This window comes from Crocodylus siamensis, chromosome 11 (assembly GCF_052110815.1).
Source record: "Crocodylus siamensis isolate JL-2025a chromosome 11, ASM5211081v1, whole genome shotgun sequence".
NCBI classification, from domain to species: Eukaryota; Metazoa; Chordata; order Crocodylia; family Crocodylidae; genus Crocodylus; species Crocodylus siamensis.
In genome coordinates this window covers 4,433,328-4,451,741 of record NC_143405.1, presented here as the reverse complement: position 1 = coordinate 4,451,741, position 18,414 = coordinate 4,433,328, and the positions used below count along the sequence as shown (strand labels likewise).

The 18,414-nt window shown below is 41.9% G+C and overlaps 1 protein-coding gene across 1 annotated transcript in view; it reads left to right on the top strand.

The window, feature by feature from the left end:
* CCDC187 (coiled-coil domain containing 187) overlaps positions 1 to 17,009 on the top strand; it is a 52,535-nt gene extending 35,526 nt beyond the window's left edge. Inside the window, exons 24-31 of the mRNA XM_090022020.1 lie at positions 3,238 to 3,419; positions 4,927 to 5,039; positions 5,255 to 5,423; positions 7,173 to 10,120; positions 11,643 to 11,984; positions 12,564 to 12,707; positions 13,234 to 13,359; positions 13,967 to 17,009. Of these exons, the coding sequence (XP_089878146.1) occupies positions 3,238 to 3,419; positions 4,927 to 5,039; positions 5,255 to 5,423; positions 7,173 to 10,120; positions 11,643 to 11,984; positions 12,564 to 12,707; positions 13,234 to 13,359; positions 13,967 to 14,122 (4,180 nt within the window). The 3' untranslated portion in view covers positions 14,123 to 17,009. The remainder of the gene's footprint in view (positions 1 to 3,237; positions 3,420 to 4,926; positions 5,040 to 5,254; positions 5,424 to 7,172; positions 10,121 to 11,642; positions 11,985 to 12,563; positions 12,708 to 13,233; positions 13,360 to 13,966) is intronic.
* Positions 17,010 to 18,414: the final 1,405 nt, after the last annotated feature.

Here is an 18,414-nt window from a genome sequence, read left to right as displayed (position 1 = left end):
ATATTCCCAACACTGCATTCTGGATTTATCATTTTAACTTGGGCTATTCTGTTTCATACAAAGAGAAGCCTTACTAATCTGCTGTCATAAGCTTATTACCATACCCAGCAAGGAGCAGGAAGACTTGCTCTGAGTAATGAACTATTTAATCCTATGTACTATAAGTAGAAAAAACAGTTTAAAAATTCCCAAAGTCTTCAACTGGAAGCAGCATGACACCCTTATTGGCATATGGCACTTCAGTGTTGTCCAAACATTTTAATAAAGATGTAATGAATTTATACATAAGCAGTATGAAAGACTGCATAGTACAAAATGTAAGTCAGACTGAAATGAAGTGAAGCCAAAACAAGACAAGAGCTCTGTTTTGATTTCAGCTTGTGTCAAAGTTTTTTGGGGGGTGTTTTTTCCATAGAGAAACCATGTGAGCGTTCAGGATTTCAACAGCGGAGTGTTTTTCTTACATAAAACTTTTCCATTCAAGCAGACTGGGTTCTAAAAAAATTCATTTTCAACCTTGAGACCATGAAATTAGAAAATGCCAGCCCAGCCCTAGTGTACTTTTTGCCTTCCAAAAATGTCTCTTTCTTTCTCAATTCTTGCTACCTTTTCCCATATTTTTGTGGTTAATATTTAGTGCTCTAATAATTCCATTTAATCCTAAATAGTTACAAAAGATGTCCAACAACTACTGGTAATCATTTGCATTTTTAACAATACCTTTCAGCTAAGGAGCTTGGAACTCTTTGCAAATATTAATTAATTGAGCCTCTTAAATCTCCTATGAAATGCAGATGGACCTATTGATTTAGGGTGCCAGCTTGTGGTCTGTGCGCTGCTTGGGTCCCATTTAGCCCCTCCGAGAAGGTGATGTGTACTACAGGCCTTGTATGGGCTTTGTCTAGGGGTTAGTTTTGCCCTTAAACTGAAGCATGGATAGGTGGTGTCAAGGGCCTGCAGCCAGATGAAAGAATCCTGGAGTCCAGGCACCCAGGGGGAAACCCTGATGCTCCTGAAGCTAGGCTTTCATCCACAGCCTCCTTCTCTAAGGGCTCCAAGCGATGAGCATCTGCAGCTTCCAGTGACTCCAGAGGGAGTAACGGGTGCTCCGGACTTGGACCTCGAGACCCCAAGGTGCAGCAATGGTATTTTACATGAGCCGGCTGAACAGCCGTCTCCCAAAGCAGCCTCAGGCGAATGCACGCACATATACCAGCTTGCTCTAGAAAAAAAAATAGGTGCCATTAAATCTATATAAATCGAATGCGTAGATGAATAAGAGCCCTTCACATCTAGTTATCTGGGCCCTGCACAGCAGGTGGGTGAGTCGGTGCTGTGCATTTACTTAGCTCCCCATAGGGAAAGGCTTTCAAATAAATCTCGGCATGAAGCTGATCTATAATTCATGTTGCTATTGATTACAAGTCACAGGAATCTTGAAAAAGGTTTCTTGGCTGCACTTTCATTTCTTGTTACTGGCGAGTTGCTGCTGGTGGAACGGTGACTATGAACCCGAGTCTCTAGCAGACCCGGGGCCTTGTGGAGCTCAAAATGTTCCTAAACTGTGACTCCTGCATTCTTGTGCAGAGATGTGGCTCCCATGTGAGAGCGCAGAGTGGTAACTGTGCGCTCTGTTCACCAGTGCAGGTATGTTCATATTTTATACTGATTAGGAACAAGTATTGAAAGCAGTGGGCTCCGGGGTGCAGCGGGGGAGACCGCTTGAGCAACACTTAAAAAAAAGCAATAAGGCATTATTACTGTGACGAGCAGACAGCAACACTCTGAGGTTACTGCTGCTTTTGGGCTATTTGGCTCTGACCTGGATGCTGCGTTTCACTCCTTCCAGAGAGGAGCCTGCAGTGTTTGACTGCATAATCTTGCTGCTTCCAGCCTTGCAGTCCTGTCTGGGCGTGCATGCGTGCTAGGCAGTTGCAAAAGCCTGGCAAGCTTTGTTCATTCACAAAGAATACAAGCTTTCCTTCAAGCCATCCCTGCGTTCGTATCCAGCAGGGGCACCCCAGTTTAAATGGAAAACGTTACTGGCCGGGGAAATCCTGGACCATCCTTGTAGCATTCCCCAGAAGACTTTGAGCCTCATCCAAAGCTTGTTGCAGTTGATGGAAAGACTCTTGTTGACTTGCATGGGATTTAGAGCAGAAGCTACACATATTCTTAAGTAGAGCAGCAGATACTTTACATTTATGCAAATCTAAATGTGTTCCTAATGATGACTAATTTTCTTAATTTACCTACAGAAGCATACCACTAAGCTTTAATGACTCGAACACCGTGCTTTAGGGGGTTGATCGTGATTACAAAACGAAATAGTTTAAAATTAATGAAAACATTATTATTTAAGCATAAAATATTATGAAACGAGTAACGCTAGCAAATGAATGTATTTTTTTTAAAGCCTTGGTGATTCTATGCTTGCTTGAAACTATTTTGTTTAAACTAAATATTTTCCTGAAGCCCTACGATGGTGGATTAACTCTTAGAAGCAAAGATATTGTTTGTTTTGCCTTGTTGGATAACGGTATTGCAGGTGCTTTGATTTTTTTTTCCCCCCCCACTACAACGTACGACTAATGCGAATCAGTGCTGTGGGCTGGATTGAATCGGCTTGCTCTGCTCAGCTGTGTAGCATAGAGTCAACGCTGCTGGAAAAACTTTCATTTCAGTGGTAGGGCCTCATGCCTTTGGAGTAGTTATGAGAAGTATTTCTCAGTGTTCAGCTGAAACCAGCCATGGGGTCCAGCATGTGAAGAGGCCCCAGATTTGTAGATGATATTTTATTGCATGTGAAAAAATCTAAATATCTGCTGAAATTGTTGCAGACTAAGAGCAGCATGCCAGCATCTGAGCTGGAAATTCAGCCTTCTAGTTTCCTTTCATGGATGCTGTCAATTTGTCTAGTCTCCTGCTGTATCTACAGGTGTTGGCTCAGGCATTTCAACACCGTGAAGCCCAGCAGTACCATAGGAGACAAAGCAAAAACCCATCCTTGCCGCCTATCTTCAGAGTGGAAAAAAATTAATGAACCACAAGGAAAACTTTTCTTACTTCACAGTTTTGCAGCTTTGCAAACATGCATGCTTGAGCACTCTCCAGCCCCTAAGAAAGACTTCCAGCAGCCTCTGATTCATACCTTTATTGACTTCCCTGGGTTAGTTGTGATTACTTGGCAAACAGAAACACCACCTCAAATCATTAATTGCTTGTCTAATTTTATAGCCACCATATTGAGAGAGAGAGAACTTCACTAGGCTACAGGAGTCAAGCTGAGGAGCCCCAGAGGTGGGAACGGACATTTGGTGCAGATCCCAAGGTGCCTGGAAAAGGAGTTAAGAAATCATGCGATGCAGTGAATCAAACCATAGGCCCAGTCTTAATGGATGAAGACCTTAAAGATGCAGGTATTCAATTAAAAGTCCCGAGTGCCTGAACCACCCAAATAAATCACTTTGCAAGTTCATGGTCAGTCAGATCATAAGTAGCAAGCAGGTGAAAAGCTGAAAGTTCAGCCCCTCTCTATAGCAGCTGAAATTATCTTTTTTTTTTTAAAGGGGCCTCATATTTGTGCTAATATAAAACATTTCCACTGGACTCTGTGCGTTAGGTTTTCTCTTCCCTGGGAGACCTTGCCATGTTAATTCACACCAGGTCAAGTTTCTATAATGGGTTTCTATGCAGGGTAGGCAGGAAACTTCACCCACTGCAGTGTGGTGTCACTTCCATAAAACAGAATCATTTGGCTGGGACGATCATCTGGTGCTCTGCTTCCAAGGGCAAGAAACAGCCCAGCCAGGTGCCTTGCAAGCTATAAAACTCCAGCACAGGAACGTACAGAATGCCGGCGGGTATCCACGCTGCCATCAGGAGAGGGGCGATGCATTTTTCCACGCCGGCTGGCTGATTACTGGACACAGAATATAGGTCTGTAATGCTGGGAGGGCGGACAGTCGAGAAGGCTGTCCAGAAACTCTGTTAAAAGATGTTGTTCTTTCCTAGTGCCTCCCACCTCTTGCAGGCCCTTTGCGTTGCATTCAGCTGATGAAATCCAGACCACAGTGCAGTCAACAGAAAAGTTTTCACTGGCCTTAGGAATGCACCCGTGAAGTGTAAATCAGTGGGGCTTACACAGGATTTGTGGGGGATGTAGGGTGTTTTTTCTGCCTGCTGCATGGGGGTCAGCATTCCCTGAAAATGAACAACAGGTTTTATATAACTTGGCTGGGTACACTTGCAAAGGATATGGAGAGAGATATATCTCTCTCCATATCCTTTGCAAGTGTACTTCCCTTGGGAAATCTTTGCCCCAAATCTGCCTTGCCCTTTGATTGTTTAAACAATAGACAATGAAAGCATACGATGTTGACAAAGCTGCATCTAAATATTGGTATAAATCATCATCCAGCTCGGAGTTCCACGCCGTCTCCTCCGTGAAAGTGTGATCAGTATGTTTGCACACACCGTCACAAGGGCTCCTTCAGATAACAGCAAAGATTTGCATGGGTACTTTTCTGGACGTGACACAAATAGTACTGTTGAAATACAGTTTGGGTTACACGGCTTTTGTGCTCCATTTCCGGGTGAACACTGAGAGAGGGTCTTGTCTGAACCCCTGAAAGGAGGGAATTAGCTTGGTGAGTGCTGTTCCAGCACATTTAACAAAATGGTTAGTAGGAAAAATAGCTGTGTGTTATCTAGGTGAAGAAGAAAACTATGGTAGCTCTGTTTTGTTTTGTGGTGTCTGCTGAGTCAAGGAAAACTTGGGGCAAAATGAGAAAAACAATAAAAGAAAAAACTTACTTGTATGGGAAATAGAACTTGCATTGAGCAACACACATGCTTAAAGCGTACATTTGCTTATTCATGCATGCAAATACAGCACTGTAAGCCAATAAACTTCATGTCTTTCAGAGCCAGGTGACAGGAGTCAGGTTCTCTTACATCTGGAAGATGGAGATTCAGCTGAAATGGATAAAGCAACACTCATTCCTGGGCCAGAAGGAGACAAACGCTATGAGTTTCTCGTAAGAACAACCCTCTTTGAAATCCTGTGTCTGTCTAATGCACCGTGGCCCTGTCAATAATTCTGCGCCTCTGGGTAAAGGCGCTCTGTGAGACGCTGCGCGCCAGATCACTGCCTGGATGTTAACTGTCCTTGCCCAGGCTACCAACTGCAACATGTCTTTTTCTCCCTCTCCTTTAAATTACTGACACTGCCTCTTGAACGTTTATATTCTAGGAATCCAATCCGGAGGAAAAGGAGCATATTTCAAATGCAGGACTTGACCCTAAAGACAATAACGCTATTAATTCACACGACAGTGAGTTTACAATGAAAGGTTTGGGGATGCTTTCCACTTTGTGTAACTTATGCCTTGCTCAAGTAGAAAATTCTCTTCAAGAAACAGGTAAATCATATTTAATGCTATTATGTCCAATCTGTTTCAACCGCTTCAATCAAACTTTAATACAGACAGAAAGAGAGACAGTCTTCTCATTTATTACCCAAGTGTCTTGCTCACTATACCTAATGTATAAATCACCTTCAGGCAAGATGTTGGAGATCCGTCTAAGGTTTATTATGAGATATGATTATGCTCCTTCCTCGGAACAAAATCATAACTTATTCTGATTGCGTCATTAACAATTTACTTGCTTTTGAGGTATCTTTTGAAATAATTTAAGGGTCTTCATTTTAAAAGAACATAGATCAGTTGAAGATAGACTTCAACAGGACATGCTGGAGTTATTTTTGTTTCCAGTTTTATCTTCAGTTCATATTTCTGGTCCCCAATACAACTTGTAACAAGTGAAACCGGCTTTTTATATATGTACCAGCTCCATCATTTATATAGCTCTGGGAACACACGGTCTCTGCATTGCAAATATTCGTATGTGGTGGCAACTGTTCTCATTTGCAGCATTTGTACTAATGAAAGACCTTTATTGCATAAAATCCAGCCAGGTACCAGCTGCGGGGAGGCTCTATACAATAATGCAGTAATCACTGATCTTTGAGAACAGGGATCCCAATGACAGGCCTGCTATGGGCTGCAGTTCAACAATGTTCTCAAGAATATGCCTAACTTCTGAACATGTGGCTAGTCATATATATATATATATATATATATATATAAATAAATAAATAAAATATCAGTAGAGTTTTGCTATTGATTAAGGTAATACTGGCTCCATTGCAAGTCAAGCCCCTTGCTCAGGATACAAATGAGGACAGAACAATGTTTCATAATCTGGGGTGTTAGTGCACATGTTCTTTCCTTAAAAATCATGCCCAGTACTAGTGCACACACATGTGCACGTGCACACACAGACAGACGTGTGTGTAAATTGTATTCTGCTAGCTGCTACTCAGAGCAACAAAAAAAAATCTTTGCTGGCCTAGTCAAAACACCAGACTAAACCTCTCAGAAGAACTTTGTACTCTCTTGTGTTACTTAAAATGGAGCTGCTAACAAAGAAAACAGAGCCTTATACTTCCTGTTATAGCCCCATTCTCTGCATATTGCAGGTGTCACACTGTACAAGGTAAATGATTTGAGCAACAAAGCTTTTTAGTTTGTGTAGCCTGCTTGCCATCTGAGTCACGTCTTTTTTTGTGGCCAGTCCACTAAGAGGATAATAGGTTTCTACTCCTAGCAGACAATTACGTTCCTCCATTAGCTCAAATAAGAGGTCTGTGTTTTATGCTGAAGATTTCTGGATTTAAACCCTTCTGATTTACTTAAACTGGTGATTATTTTACTTGCTTGCTTTGAGATAATATCAAAATTTGCAAAAAATAAAATTGAACTAGTTCTTCCTCCAACTGCCCAGTTCATGCGGGTGACTTTGGAATGAAACTATGGTCAAGACCCAGAGGTGTTGCGTAAGTAGGAAAGTACTGTACGCTTTTTATGAGACTTGAAGAGGATGGTACCAGGAGGTTGAGCAGCCTTGCTTTCTAGCTTACAGATGATTATTGCAAACATTAGCTTGAAAAAGAAAAGAAAAGTTTCCAGCAGTTGTGTCTTCACAGCATAATCAAATTAAATAAGAAAGCAAAAGCCCTGGGATTTAAGGACTGCAGGATCTAAAGAGTTAATTACCAGGGGATAAAATCAAGCTAAATTATGTTCATGACTTGCTGATTTTTGCAGATGTTCCAGTCATCAAAGAAGAAAAAAAGGATGTGTTTGCAGCACATGAGGAAACTCCTGCCAGTGAAGGGGAGGGGTGGGCCGAGCCTTTCTGTGACAGTCCTCATAATCTCCTCGGCGAAGGGAAGGGATTGAAATCGTGTTCAGAGAGACTAGGCTCTGCTGCCTCATCCACTAAATCACAGGACTCATCTCAAAGTGGCAAGAGTAACAAATCCTGCCATTCCCTCCCGGAGTTTCAGAAAGTATCTGCTGTTCGGATCGACATCTCTGAAAGCTTTGCTTCAGCATCCGAGTTGGGAGCTGAGGATGGACAGGACACCGATGTCAGCATCCCTGAGGAGTTTGCCATGCAAGACGACAAGGATGTTGACGTGTTTTCCAACCCTTCAACCAAGATGCGCGCAGTGCTAGGTGACGGAAATGAATTATTAACCGATGACAAATGTGATGAACAAGTGCTCCCTGATGAGACTTTGCTGCTTTTTCATGGCTCTGGGAAATATCTTGGAGTTGTTCCAGGATGTGACCATATTCACAAATCACATCCCGACACCCCCTTGAGCAATGGAAATTCACAGCCAAGCATCTCACAGACAGAAGAGCCATTTCCCCTCTGGTCTGATGACCTTGCCATTCGGAGATGCAGACCACATATGGACACTTCAACTCCATCATCCTACTCCGAAAACTGCAATTTAAACAGGGTCTCCACTCCAGGAAAATCTGAGCAGGACAGAGATTCATTTAACTCCTTGTTGCACAGCAATGCCGTTTGGGGGGCAAGGAAGAGCTTTGGACTGCAGGGCTCCAGCTCCACAACCATCCAAGTGGAAAAAGATGGCAGAGACGATGATTTATCTGTTGATCAGAGTAAGATGGAGCTCTTAAGGTGCCACGAAGTAGGTTCCTCGAAGCATCTCAGCGAGGTTGCTGTTGGTAAGAGGGTATCACTTCCACCTAAAAAATCAATGACAGATGATGAAAGGTCCTCACTTCCTATAGCATCCCCTGTAGTCTCCAGAGACTTGGCAGGTTTGGAAGGTGAAGCTATTGATGCAGGACTTTTAGGTGACCGACCTGTATCCGGCAACCCAACTGAAACTGCATCTCCGCGCACCCGTGCTGAAGGGGTCCCTGTGGAAGCTGCAGTCAGGTTGTCTGATGCTGAAACATTGCAAAGAGCGAGTGTGGAAAATCAGAAAAGCCCAGCAACAGGAAGTCAGACCCCCAAACCCACGCTGTCTTCCGTCTCCTCCAAACAGCAGTCATCTCGAGCTACGCGCTGTCGTTCTGAGTGCAAAGATGATGTGACATTTGTCAGTGATGATGAGGTTCTGCCTCCAGTTGATGAAGACACCCTGTCAGAAATCCTCTCTCCGGTTGATGAAGTGCTGTCCTATGGAAGTATTGACTTGCCATCATCCAATAAAAAGGATTTCTCATTTCAGAGTCGCGATTTACCCACACCTCCCATAGATGTGGGTGGGATAAAAAGTGACAGTGTTAGCATCAGCACAGAAGACTTCCCTTCCCCACCAGAACAGCTGCTACTCTCAGAGACTAGAGATAATACAGATGCAGATGTGTCAGTAATACAGGATCAGTTATGCTCACTGCCTGATGAAGAAGTGCGCCTACCCTCTCCAGAGTTAGGTGGTGAAGTTTCAGTTCAGGATGGAAAATGCTTAGGACTTTCTTGGGGTAAAGAAAATACTTCAGATAGAAGGGAGGACTTATTGGAACAGGCAGGAGGAGAAAACGAGAGCGTGCTGCAGCAGTTGGGTTTATCATTGGTATCCAATCCTATTTTGTCAAGTCAAGTCAATAAAAGCACTGAATGCTTAAAGAAGCCAAGCAAACCTTTCTTAACACTATCCACAGCTCAAGAGGAGGCCAATGACCCATTATTATCATTTGAAGTTGGAAACAGAGTATTAGTAAAGTATGCCCAGCCAGGCACTTTGATGTTCAAAGGATATACCAACTTTGATAAAGGTTATTGGGCTGGCGTGGCACTTGACAAACCTGAAGGCGACCACGATGGAACTTACAGAGGGGTGAAATATTTTGTATGCGCTAAAGATTGTGGTGTATTTGTCAGACCTGACCAAATTTCACATCTCTTGGAAGACAGTGAATGTAGTTGTGATTACACTGGGGATGAAGATTCATTCTCTGATGGTGATGCTCCATCCAAAGGGGCCAGCCATTCTGCAGACAATGACCAAAAGAGGACAGGATATATGGAAGAGGAATCGAAAGATGTTTGCAGTACAGAAGGTCCAGCATCAAAAGAAAACAAGTCCAGATCACAGATGTCCTCCTCATCAGTAATAAATCATGAGTCTCTTAGCTGGAAGCACAGTGAATTCACCCTTCAAACTTGTTCAGCAGGTTTTGAATCTGATAAGAAAACAACAGAACAAATGGAAATAAAACGGACCTTTGCAGATGTGCTTCCAGTGAGAAATAAGGACAGCCTCACGGGGCAAGTTGGCATCAGCAGAAATATTAGCTGCTTACTGCAGGATCAAGAGAAAAATAAACTGGCTGATGATATCTCTAGTGAACTCACTACAGAACTTCTGCTTGACACTTTAATTGCATTCTCTGCAACAGGTGAACACAAATATAAAAGTGTCTGTGAAAGAAAAATGAGAAAAGATGGCTTTGAAAAAGTAGACAGTGGGAAAAGGTTGCTTTTTAAGAAGAATCACATTGATAGCTTATCTGAACAATCAGCTGCAGTTTCTGATATCTTATTGTGCAACTTTGATATGCTTAACACTCTCAGCCCTCACACAGCACAAACCATAGTAGAAAAAATTATGACTAAATTTGTAGATGATGCACTGAAAGAATATAGGAAGATTAAAAGGAAACAAGGAGGAAAAGCAGATGAGCTATGTCATGGATCTGCTGAGACCGCTCAGGCCACATTGCCAGTAAGTATATGAAGTCAAGAAACTATGGCTGTATCTACTGAAGACTTGAACCTCCATTTGGGCCCATGCAGGGGGATAAGAGTGTTGGTCCAATGGCTTTTTATCATCAACGAGTTCTGCAATGTCAAGAGAAATATCGTTTGAACACCAAAATACCTTTTGGGACTATGCAAAGGAGTTATGTTCCTGTCTTTATTCCATATCTCTGAAAGATAGCTCTGTCTGTGTGAGGATAATCCAGAGTGGGAACTAAAAGTTGGGGACACACTTGCTGCCATTCTAGCATGCATTATCCTTACCCTAATCCAACCCAGAATAACTCTCTAGCCTATGAAGACTGCACCTTCAGTTTCCCAGGCGTATGTGTGCAGGGGATGTTCATGGAGCTGAGAGCAAAGCTGGTCGTGAGTACTTCATCCAAAACCTTTTTGTCAGGGTTAGGAAAACAGCTGATTTTTGAATAAATGGAACCCGAGCACATAGCTTCCACCCAGCTTGCCTGCATGGTGAGCTATAGAGTCTAAAGCAGGGGTGGGCAAAATGCAGGCCGTGGGCCACATACAGTGCACCAGGCCATTCTATCCAGCCCACAGGGCCCCTAAAAAATTTTAAAATTAATATTAATCTGCTTTAGGCTGCCTGTCATGCAGCCCTCAATGACTTGGCAAAACTCAGTAAGCGGCCCTGTGCCCGAAATAATTGCCTACCCCTGCTCTAGAGCCCTCCAGGCAGACGGCAGCCAAGTTGCAAATCCCACCGATTGATTTTTGGTCTGGCCTGGAGGCTGGGGAGTTGTGGGAGCTCCTGCTTTCAGCCCATCAGCAATCCAGTAGGCTAGCTACCACAGAGCTAGTACTTCCAGGATCCTATCTCTTGTTCAGCCCAGCTGGGAGTCCTTGCTCAGCCAGGCACCTCAATTTATGATTCTCATTTATTTTGACAAGGTCGTTTCCACCACTGCTGTTGCTGGGCAATCGGCACGCTAAAAAGATTCAAATCAGGCTCATTCAGCAGGTGCGAGGGCTTCCAGGTTCTCCAGATCTGCAGCTACCAGGTGGGAGAGGAGGCGGCAGCCAGGGCTGAACCTGATGATTTCAAGGGGTCCTCGTCCAACCCCTAACCTCTGTGAATTCTGGATAACATGTTTCAGTTCAGAAACGCCACATTTTGGGTGTTTTTCAAAACTAAATAACTTGGGGTTTGAATCCTGAAAAAAAAAAAAAGAGAGGAAGAGTTGTATTGGCTTTTTCTTCCAATTCAGAACAAAAGCTTCTAAAATCTTAAATTATCTCACAGGACTGAAATTTGATTGCTTGAAGTAGCTCAACTGAAGAGCAGTAAAACTTAATGTATTGGGGGCATATTAACCTGATTCTCTTTGAGGGCCACTTATACATGAATCTGGTTTCTAACTGGTATGTGGCATCTTGAAATGTCTCTCTCTAAATATGTGTAAATCCAGTACCTCTGAAGGAGATGCATGGGAGTGTAATGCAGCTTTTCTTCTTTTTTTTCACTCAAGTTCCTTATAAAAATCCCTGATGCTGGTGATTTTGGAAGTGCTGAAGGCTTGGATCAGCTCATTTCTGTCCAACCTACCCAGGAGCTAAAACTTCAGAGACAAAACCTGTATGGGTTAGATCAGTGGCATTCTGCTCCTTGGAAGAAGACAGTGGAGGTTCCTCTGCTGGTCCCACATAACAGGTCCTATGTTAAGATACATTCGGCACGTGCTGTAGAGGAATTATGGACTCTTGAAAACATATATACAAACTGCAAGAGGATCAATGTGCCAAAGGCTTTTAAAGATCATGACATCTCAGATGATGATTTGGAAGCAGAAAGCAAAAGGATATATAATCGGGTATTTTAAAAGGGTTACCTGCTGTTCTCTTTCTTTTTCTTTCCCCATTGTCTTTTTTAAAGTTACACATGTAATTTAAGTTGATTTAAAATATACTGACTTCGATAAAGGGATGTTCAAAATGAATATAGAAAAAATGTGACCAGATTGTTTCTACTAAGCTACTGTGAAATAAAGTATACTGAGGATATACAGTGTTTTGATGCAGCCATGCTGTTAATATGCACCAACTGCCCCAGTAGACACTAACTGGGAAAGCTGGTGCATGCAAAACCAGCATCGCTTTTCACTCCTTGTTCATTATTGAGGAATAGCATCAGTACATAAAGCATTTGTGCAACCACAGCAGATCCTGAAAGTGGCCAGTGTTTGGAGTCTCATGCTCTTAGGCTATGGCCACTAGAGAGGAGCATAATCACAGGTACTATATAGAAATGTGAACAGTGTGGGGAAACCTTGTGCTAGGACCCGAACTTCCCTGGCTGTTACTCCACCCCATTTCACCAGCTCTAAAACGACTTTTGAAAAAGTATCAAGGTGAGATTCCATTAATTTTGTTGCGTTTCCTCATTGTTGCAGATTATATTTGACTTGACTCGGGAGCTGTTGCAAGAAGAATATGCAGTAATGGGGAATTCAAACACTTGTCCGTGGCTCAAAGAAAACCTGGGTTCTCGTTGCTCCAGACGTCTTCAGAGGAAGCCAGATGTCAATGAAGTCAAGGTGTATATCCTGGCAAGTTAAAGTGTATGAAAGTCCATATAGATCTGCCTGTGCAATGGGTAAAATGGTTAAGAAACATGCAGCAGCTAGGGCAATTATGGTGCAACTCAGGTGGTGATAAAAGGGGATGGTCATTCTATAACAGATGCATGAAAATGGGGTGAGATTGATTAGTTAACATAAAAATTTCCAACAGCACGTAGCATTCTGAACTTTGCAATTATGAATAATTAACCTGCAGACACATGTGCTACAGCCTGGAGATGCTTTTATGTTAAAAGGAATACAGTTTGGGCCTCCAAATCTCCTTGTCAGCTTCCAAAACATCAGGTTTTAAAAATGCAGTATTTACTGTTTATAATCTTGAAGCAAAACTCAGAATTCATCCCGTCCCATGTAAAACTCCTGACGTTTCCATATTCAGATCTGGACTTCAGTTCTGGAACCCACATCTCGCACTTGCACCTTTCATAGTGGCAGATCCATGATGCAGAGAAATACAGATCAGTCTCTCTTATTTTTCAAGTCTATTATTCAGGGAGAAATTATAAAGATAATGAACTTTGAGAAGAATGACTTGGAGATGAAGAGGAAACTCCTTAATATGACAAAGTATGGAAACTGTAAAAGGGACAGAGTGGACTTGATTCTGGTAAGCAGACACTGCTGGGGGAGATTTTTTTTTACTAGAGTTAAGAAAATCAGTAAGACTTGTATGCTTGCAATGAAGCTGTCTTTACTTAAAATAACTTACTGGTTCATAAAAAGTTATAATATCCCTGCCTTTACATTTATTATCACTCTTATTATTAGTATTATTATTATAAGAGCAGTACTAATACTAGTTGATTATTATTACTATCATTACTGTTATGTCAAAGGTTTTAAAGAAACTCAAGTGTCTGAAGGGCTTGAATGCTCTAGTGATTGAAGTCAGTAGGAAATGACAGTAATCAAAACATAGTTTGGGGGCTTAAATTATTAATTATGCTGACTCCACCTATAAAGTTGAACAAAATAAAATAAGCATGCTCCTATGAGGTGCTGAGTGTCTGGCTCCCAGCCAACCAAGTACTTAAGCCTGCATTTAGCTTGAACCATGTGATTTCTCCTATTCATTTCAACAGAACAACCTTCATGCTTGAAGTAAAGCATGTATTTGGTGCTCTGCTGAATAAAGACCCAACTGCTCAGACACTTGGCAGGACTGAGCCCTTATGCTCGATGCAGACAACATTCCTGTCTATGTTACATTTTAGATCCAGGAACTCCACAAAGAAGAATCTCAGTGGATTTACTACGACGATGATGAATTGACTGTGAAGAGGAGACTAAGTGACGACATTTTTGACAGCTTGATCCTTGATACAGTCCGAGTTCTTAATGAGATCTACCTAAGAAGAACTTGTGATTAGGAGTTTTGCTTAGCAGCCTGCGAGGGCGGAGGCTTAAAATGCTCTGATCTGAGGGCAAAAAGACCCACAACCATGCACTGATGAATTTTCATTCTGAAAGGTGCACCTAAGCGCAGGGTGCTGCTGGTCTAAGTTACAGATTTTTATGTGCTATGAGAACAGAGCAAACAAGTGACTTGGAGATGAAAAAAATCAACTAAAAAGTTGCAGCAATCCCATGTGAGCTTAAAACTTAGGGCTCTTTTCAGACGGGTATCACACAATCTAAATTCTCCTCCAGTGACTAAAGTTTTACTCTGGTTTTTATTTATCTGTACTTTGATGGAGTCAGCACTTTATTTGCATATGCATTTTTAATAGCACAATCGGTGTTAAAAAATTGCCTATTACTAGTCTATAAATTATATATAAACAAGGTTCAAAAACAATTCATCTGCAAATAAACTTATTCTTTGTTGCATTTAGATTGGGCACGATGCCTTGTGAATTGTACATTAAAAGCTATGCAAAATGGAGAACACATATACGTGCCTATGTTTATAATATACACTGTGCATATGTAATAATACTCGCAGGTATTTAAGTTGCTGCCACTCTCGGGATCAGCTTCCTTGGGAGAAGAGAGTGTATAGCCTGCACTATTGGAATGTAGCTCCTTACGTTTCCCTCTAAGAGTTAAATCCCATCTGGAAACTCATGAGTTTGTTTTGGCCTCTCTGTTAATAGGCCTGGTCCTTTAGCTCGGGCAGTGTTTTTTAGGTCCAGAGATTCCTACACTTGACCATAGGAAACAGGTAGCACTTGCTTCCCAAGGATGACATCCTACCCGCAAAACAGCCACCTGCATGTGTGCTGTGTGTGTGCAAACTGGGTGCAGCACAGAGGTTCAGGGTACCTGCAAATCCCTTCTATGCTGGGTAAAGGGTCTTCCTGGTGACCCTGCACAGACTGGTGGGAAGGCCAGTTTCACTTCATACTTTCCGCTCTTGTACCATGCGCTTGGCCCCAGAAACCTTGGCCTTCAATGTCCCTTTCTGAGATTTTGCTTTCCATTTAGCTTATGCCCCACTAACTAAAGATTGAAGAAACATGATGTTTGTCAACTTCCTCTTGTTCGTTCTGCTTACGTGCCTATGTCTGTGGTGACAGGTTCTGTCTGCTCCTCTTGTCCAATACACTGTACAATGAGACCCCATGCATAGGCACCACTATAATAATACCCTACAGGTCAACTTATGCATAGGCACCATCATAATAATTAATAATACCTTACCGGTCAGACTAAGAGAGGCTTTGCTGGATCTGTGATCAGACAAAAACCATGACCCAACACCATACACACCTGACATAAAGAGGCTGTAGCTGCATGCCAGCCTAACTAGGTGCAGAGGCAACTGCAGAGAGACTCACCAGCAGCCCCTCTCCTGGTTCTAGACTGTGGGACTATGGGGATTTCATTTCCCCAAGCCCTCCCCAAACTGAATCTACCTGCTCAGGTTTGGCACTCACTTTGAAAACTGATGCTGGCTCTGTGTATTAATTCAGCCATACTGCTTCTGCTTCTTAGAAACCTGCTTTCCCCTCTGCCAGTGGTTTATATGAACCCCTTCACTTGACAAGGATACCATTAGACCGAAGAAAACCTTGAAAAACATAATGTAGGAACAATCCTGGCCTGGCTGGAGGAGGGGTTGCAGAATGACTGAGTGGAGTCAGGGACTGTGACTTTATGCAAACAAGCCACACATGGAAATATGATGCACTTTAAATAGATTCCTACTTGCTCAGCAACCAAGTTTTATGGAATGCATATGTTAACAAAAATAATAAGTCTTTAGTATACACTTTGCACACATGAGTTTGTCTGAGTTCTTATAACTTGGGGAAGAATGTAGGCTGCATAGGTATGACTATTCTAATAGGTAAAATTGGGAAAATCAAGGCATTGGCAGGGGTATGTTGATATTCTGTGATCCAGATAATTTTTCAGTGTGTTCCTGCATTTGCATTTTCCTTCTACATTCAGAGAAGAAGGATTGATTTCTTTTTAATCATTACTGTTTTAAACAGACGTGATTTAATAGATACCATGGGCCTGATTTTTGCTTCTATATGATTTGTTCCTTCTATAGTTTGACAGTACTCAGTGGGTCTACATGAGAAGCTTACTGCGGGGTAGACTAATTAGCTCTACAGTAAATAGTGCGTGTCTACACATGCGCCCCGATTAGGCTGGAATAAACTAATTAGCTCCACAGCAAGGTAAAGGTAGTACTGGTAAATACAAGTACTATCTTGCTGCGGAGTTTTTTACAGCACACGTGTAGACACTGCCCTGGCTGGCTGGGGCATGCCCACTAGACCTGCATTGAAGCACACTTGCACCCCAGCCAGCCCCTCCACAACACACTGAGCTGGGGGAGCGGCCCCAGGCTGGCAGGCTGACCCCTGGGGCCCTCTATCACCTGGGGCTGCTCCAACCTGTCTTAACGTGCTGCGGTCCTGGGCGCACATGCAAACGGTGCACTCAGGAGCAATAAACTCTGCCGTGATAAGCACCAGAGCTTATTGCTTCCAGTTAATTGCAGGTGTAGATGCATCCAGTGACTAATTACAGGGGAACTAAATCATTAAGTACAACCAATTCCTTCATCTCTCGCTTAATCAGGGAATCTTTGATAAAGAAATGAGACAAGTTCACTTAATACATGTATTTATGCACTATCTAAGGTTTAGTTTTGTTGGACAAAACATGTATTTCCTGTGTGTATATTTTTAAATTCTGATACTTCAAACTAGTTTTTGCACTGAATCTTTCTTTAAGCTTCTTGAACAGATTAAATAAAGCATATGGAATTTTCAATTGACTGTATCTTTTTTTGTCACAACCTTGTGAATTTATGACTCATGTAATATGCTTATTATGATTTTATTTCTTCTTTGCATTGCCATAGCTCCAGGAGTTATCAATAAGGGATCCAAGTCTTGTTATGTTAGACATTCGACATATGTATAATGTAAAGACATTAACAACGTAAAGCTTCCACCGTAAGAAGATAACAGTTGAAAGCCCTGAACCTGCAAAGACTGTTGCATACCCTTAGCTTTACATGCTAAAAGTAGTCTCTTTCTTCTAGTCGGTGTAATCATGATTGGTAAACTTAAGCATGTACAAACATTTCTGCAAATTCAGGACCTAAGTGAGTCTAACTCCAAGTTTGCTCCTACTCTGAGTTTACCAATATCTATACACTAAATCACCCTATTTTTCTCAAAATTTACACTTATCTAACAACAGCATCCTCCAAATTCCTGTTAGGAATGTTAGAAATGAAACTGTATTTTAAATATAAATTATATCCATGAATGGGTTGATCAAGGACTTGGCTGTTGTTGTTTTATTCAAACTCGTGGATCGTATAGGACTGTTTGTTACTCTTGAGAGACAACCATTATACTAGCAATCAGGAAATTGAGTGAAGCCTGAATCTTTGTAGGATAGCTATATATAGAAGAAGGACATAGCTATAAAGTAACTGCTACTGATGAGAATAAAAAGTGGATGCACAGAACATGCCGGACATATTTAATATCCTCCACCATTATGTGTACAATGCCTCTGACTTTGGCACCCAGATATATTGACCTGTTCAGTCAGTGGCAAGACTTCAATATCAAGATTACTCTACTTCAAGGTCTAATATTTTGCTTGCCTTGGCTTTGATCAATATTAACCTCCTGGGTCAATAAATCTTGATACTAGCCTCAAGAGAAGTCATTATCTTTCATAGAAAATGATTATTTCTCAGTTAAACCCTACATTTAATTTTCCTGTAATCCATCTCTTTCAGCCTCACACAGTTAACAATTCCTCTTCTGAACAAAATGCACTCTAAAGTATCTTAGACATTGCAGATTTTAAATTTCTCATTAGCAGTAACTACAAGATTTTCAATTCTTTGATCTATTTAGACTCTGCTATTGTAACAGTCTCATTCTGTTGCATCAAGCGTACAATAAAAAGAGACAGAAAACTCTTTGGGTCAGATTCAGAGAAGACTATAGACTGGTGTAGCTTAGGTGCCCAGGAGTAGAAACGGTGGGGGGAGGTGGGGAGTAGCAGGATAAACAGCTAACAGGAGGGTGCAGGATAAATCGATGGGTAAGTCTTGTGTCACATTTGACTTTGGTCTGTTGAGTGTTTATAGTGCATCGGCCAAGAAAAAATATTGCAAAAAATGTATCGTGAAGAATTGCAGACTGCTCTGTTAAAACATGGATCTAGCAAAATA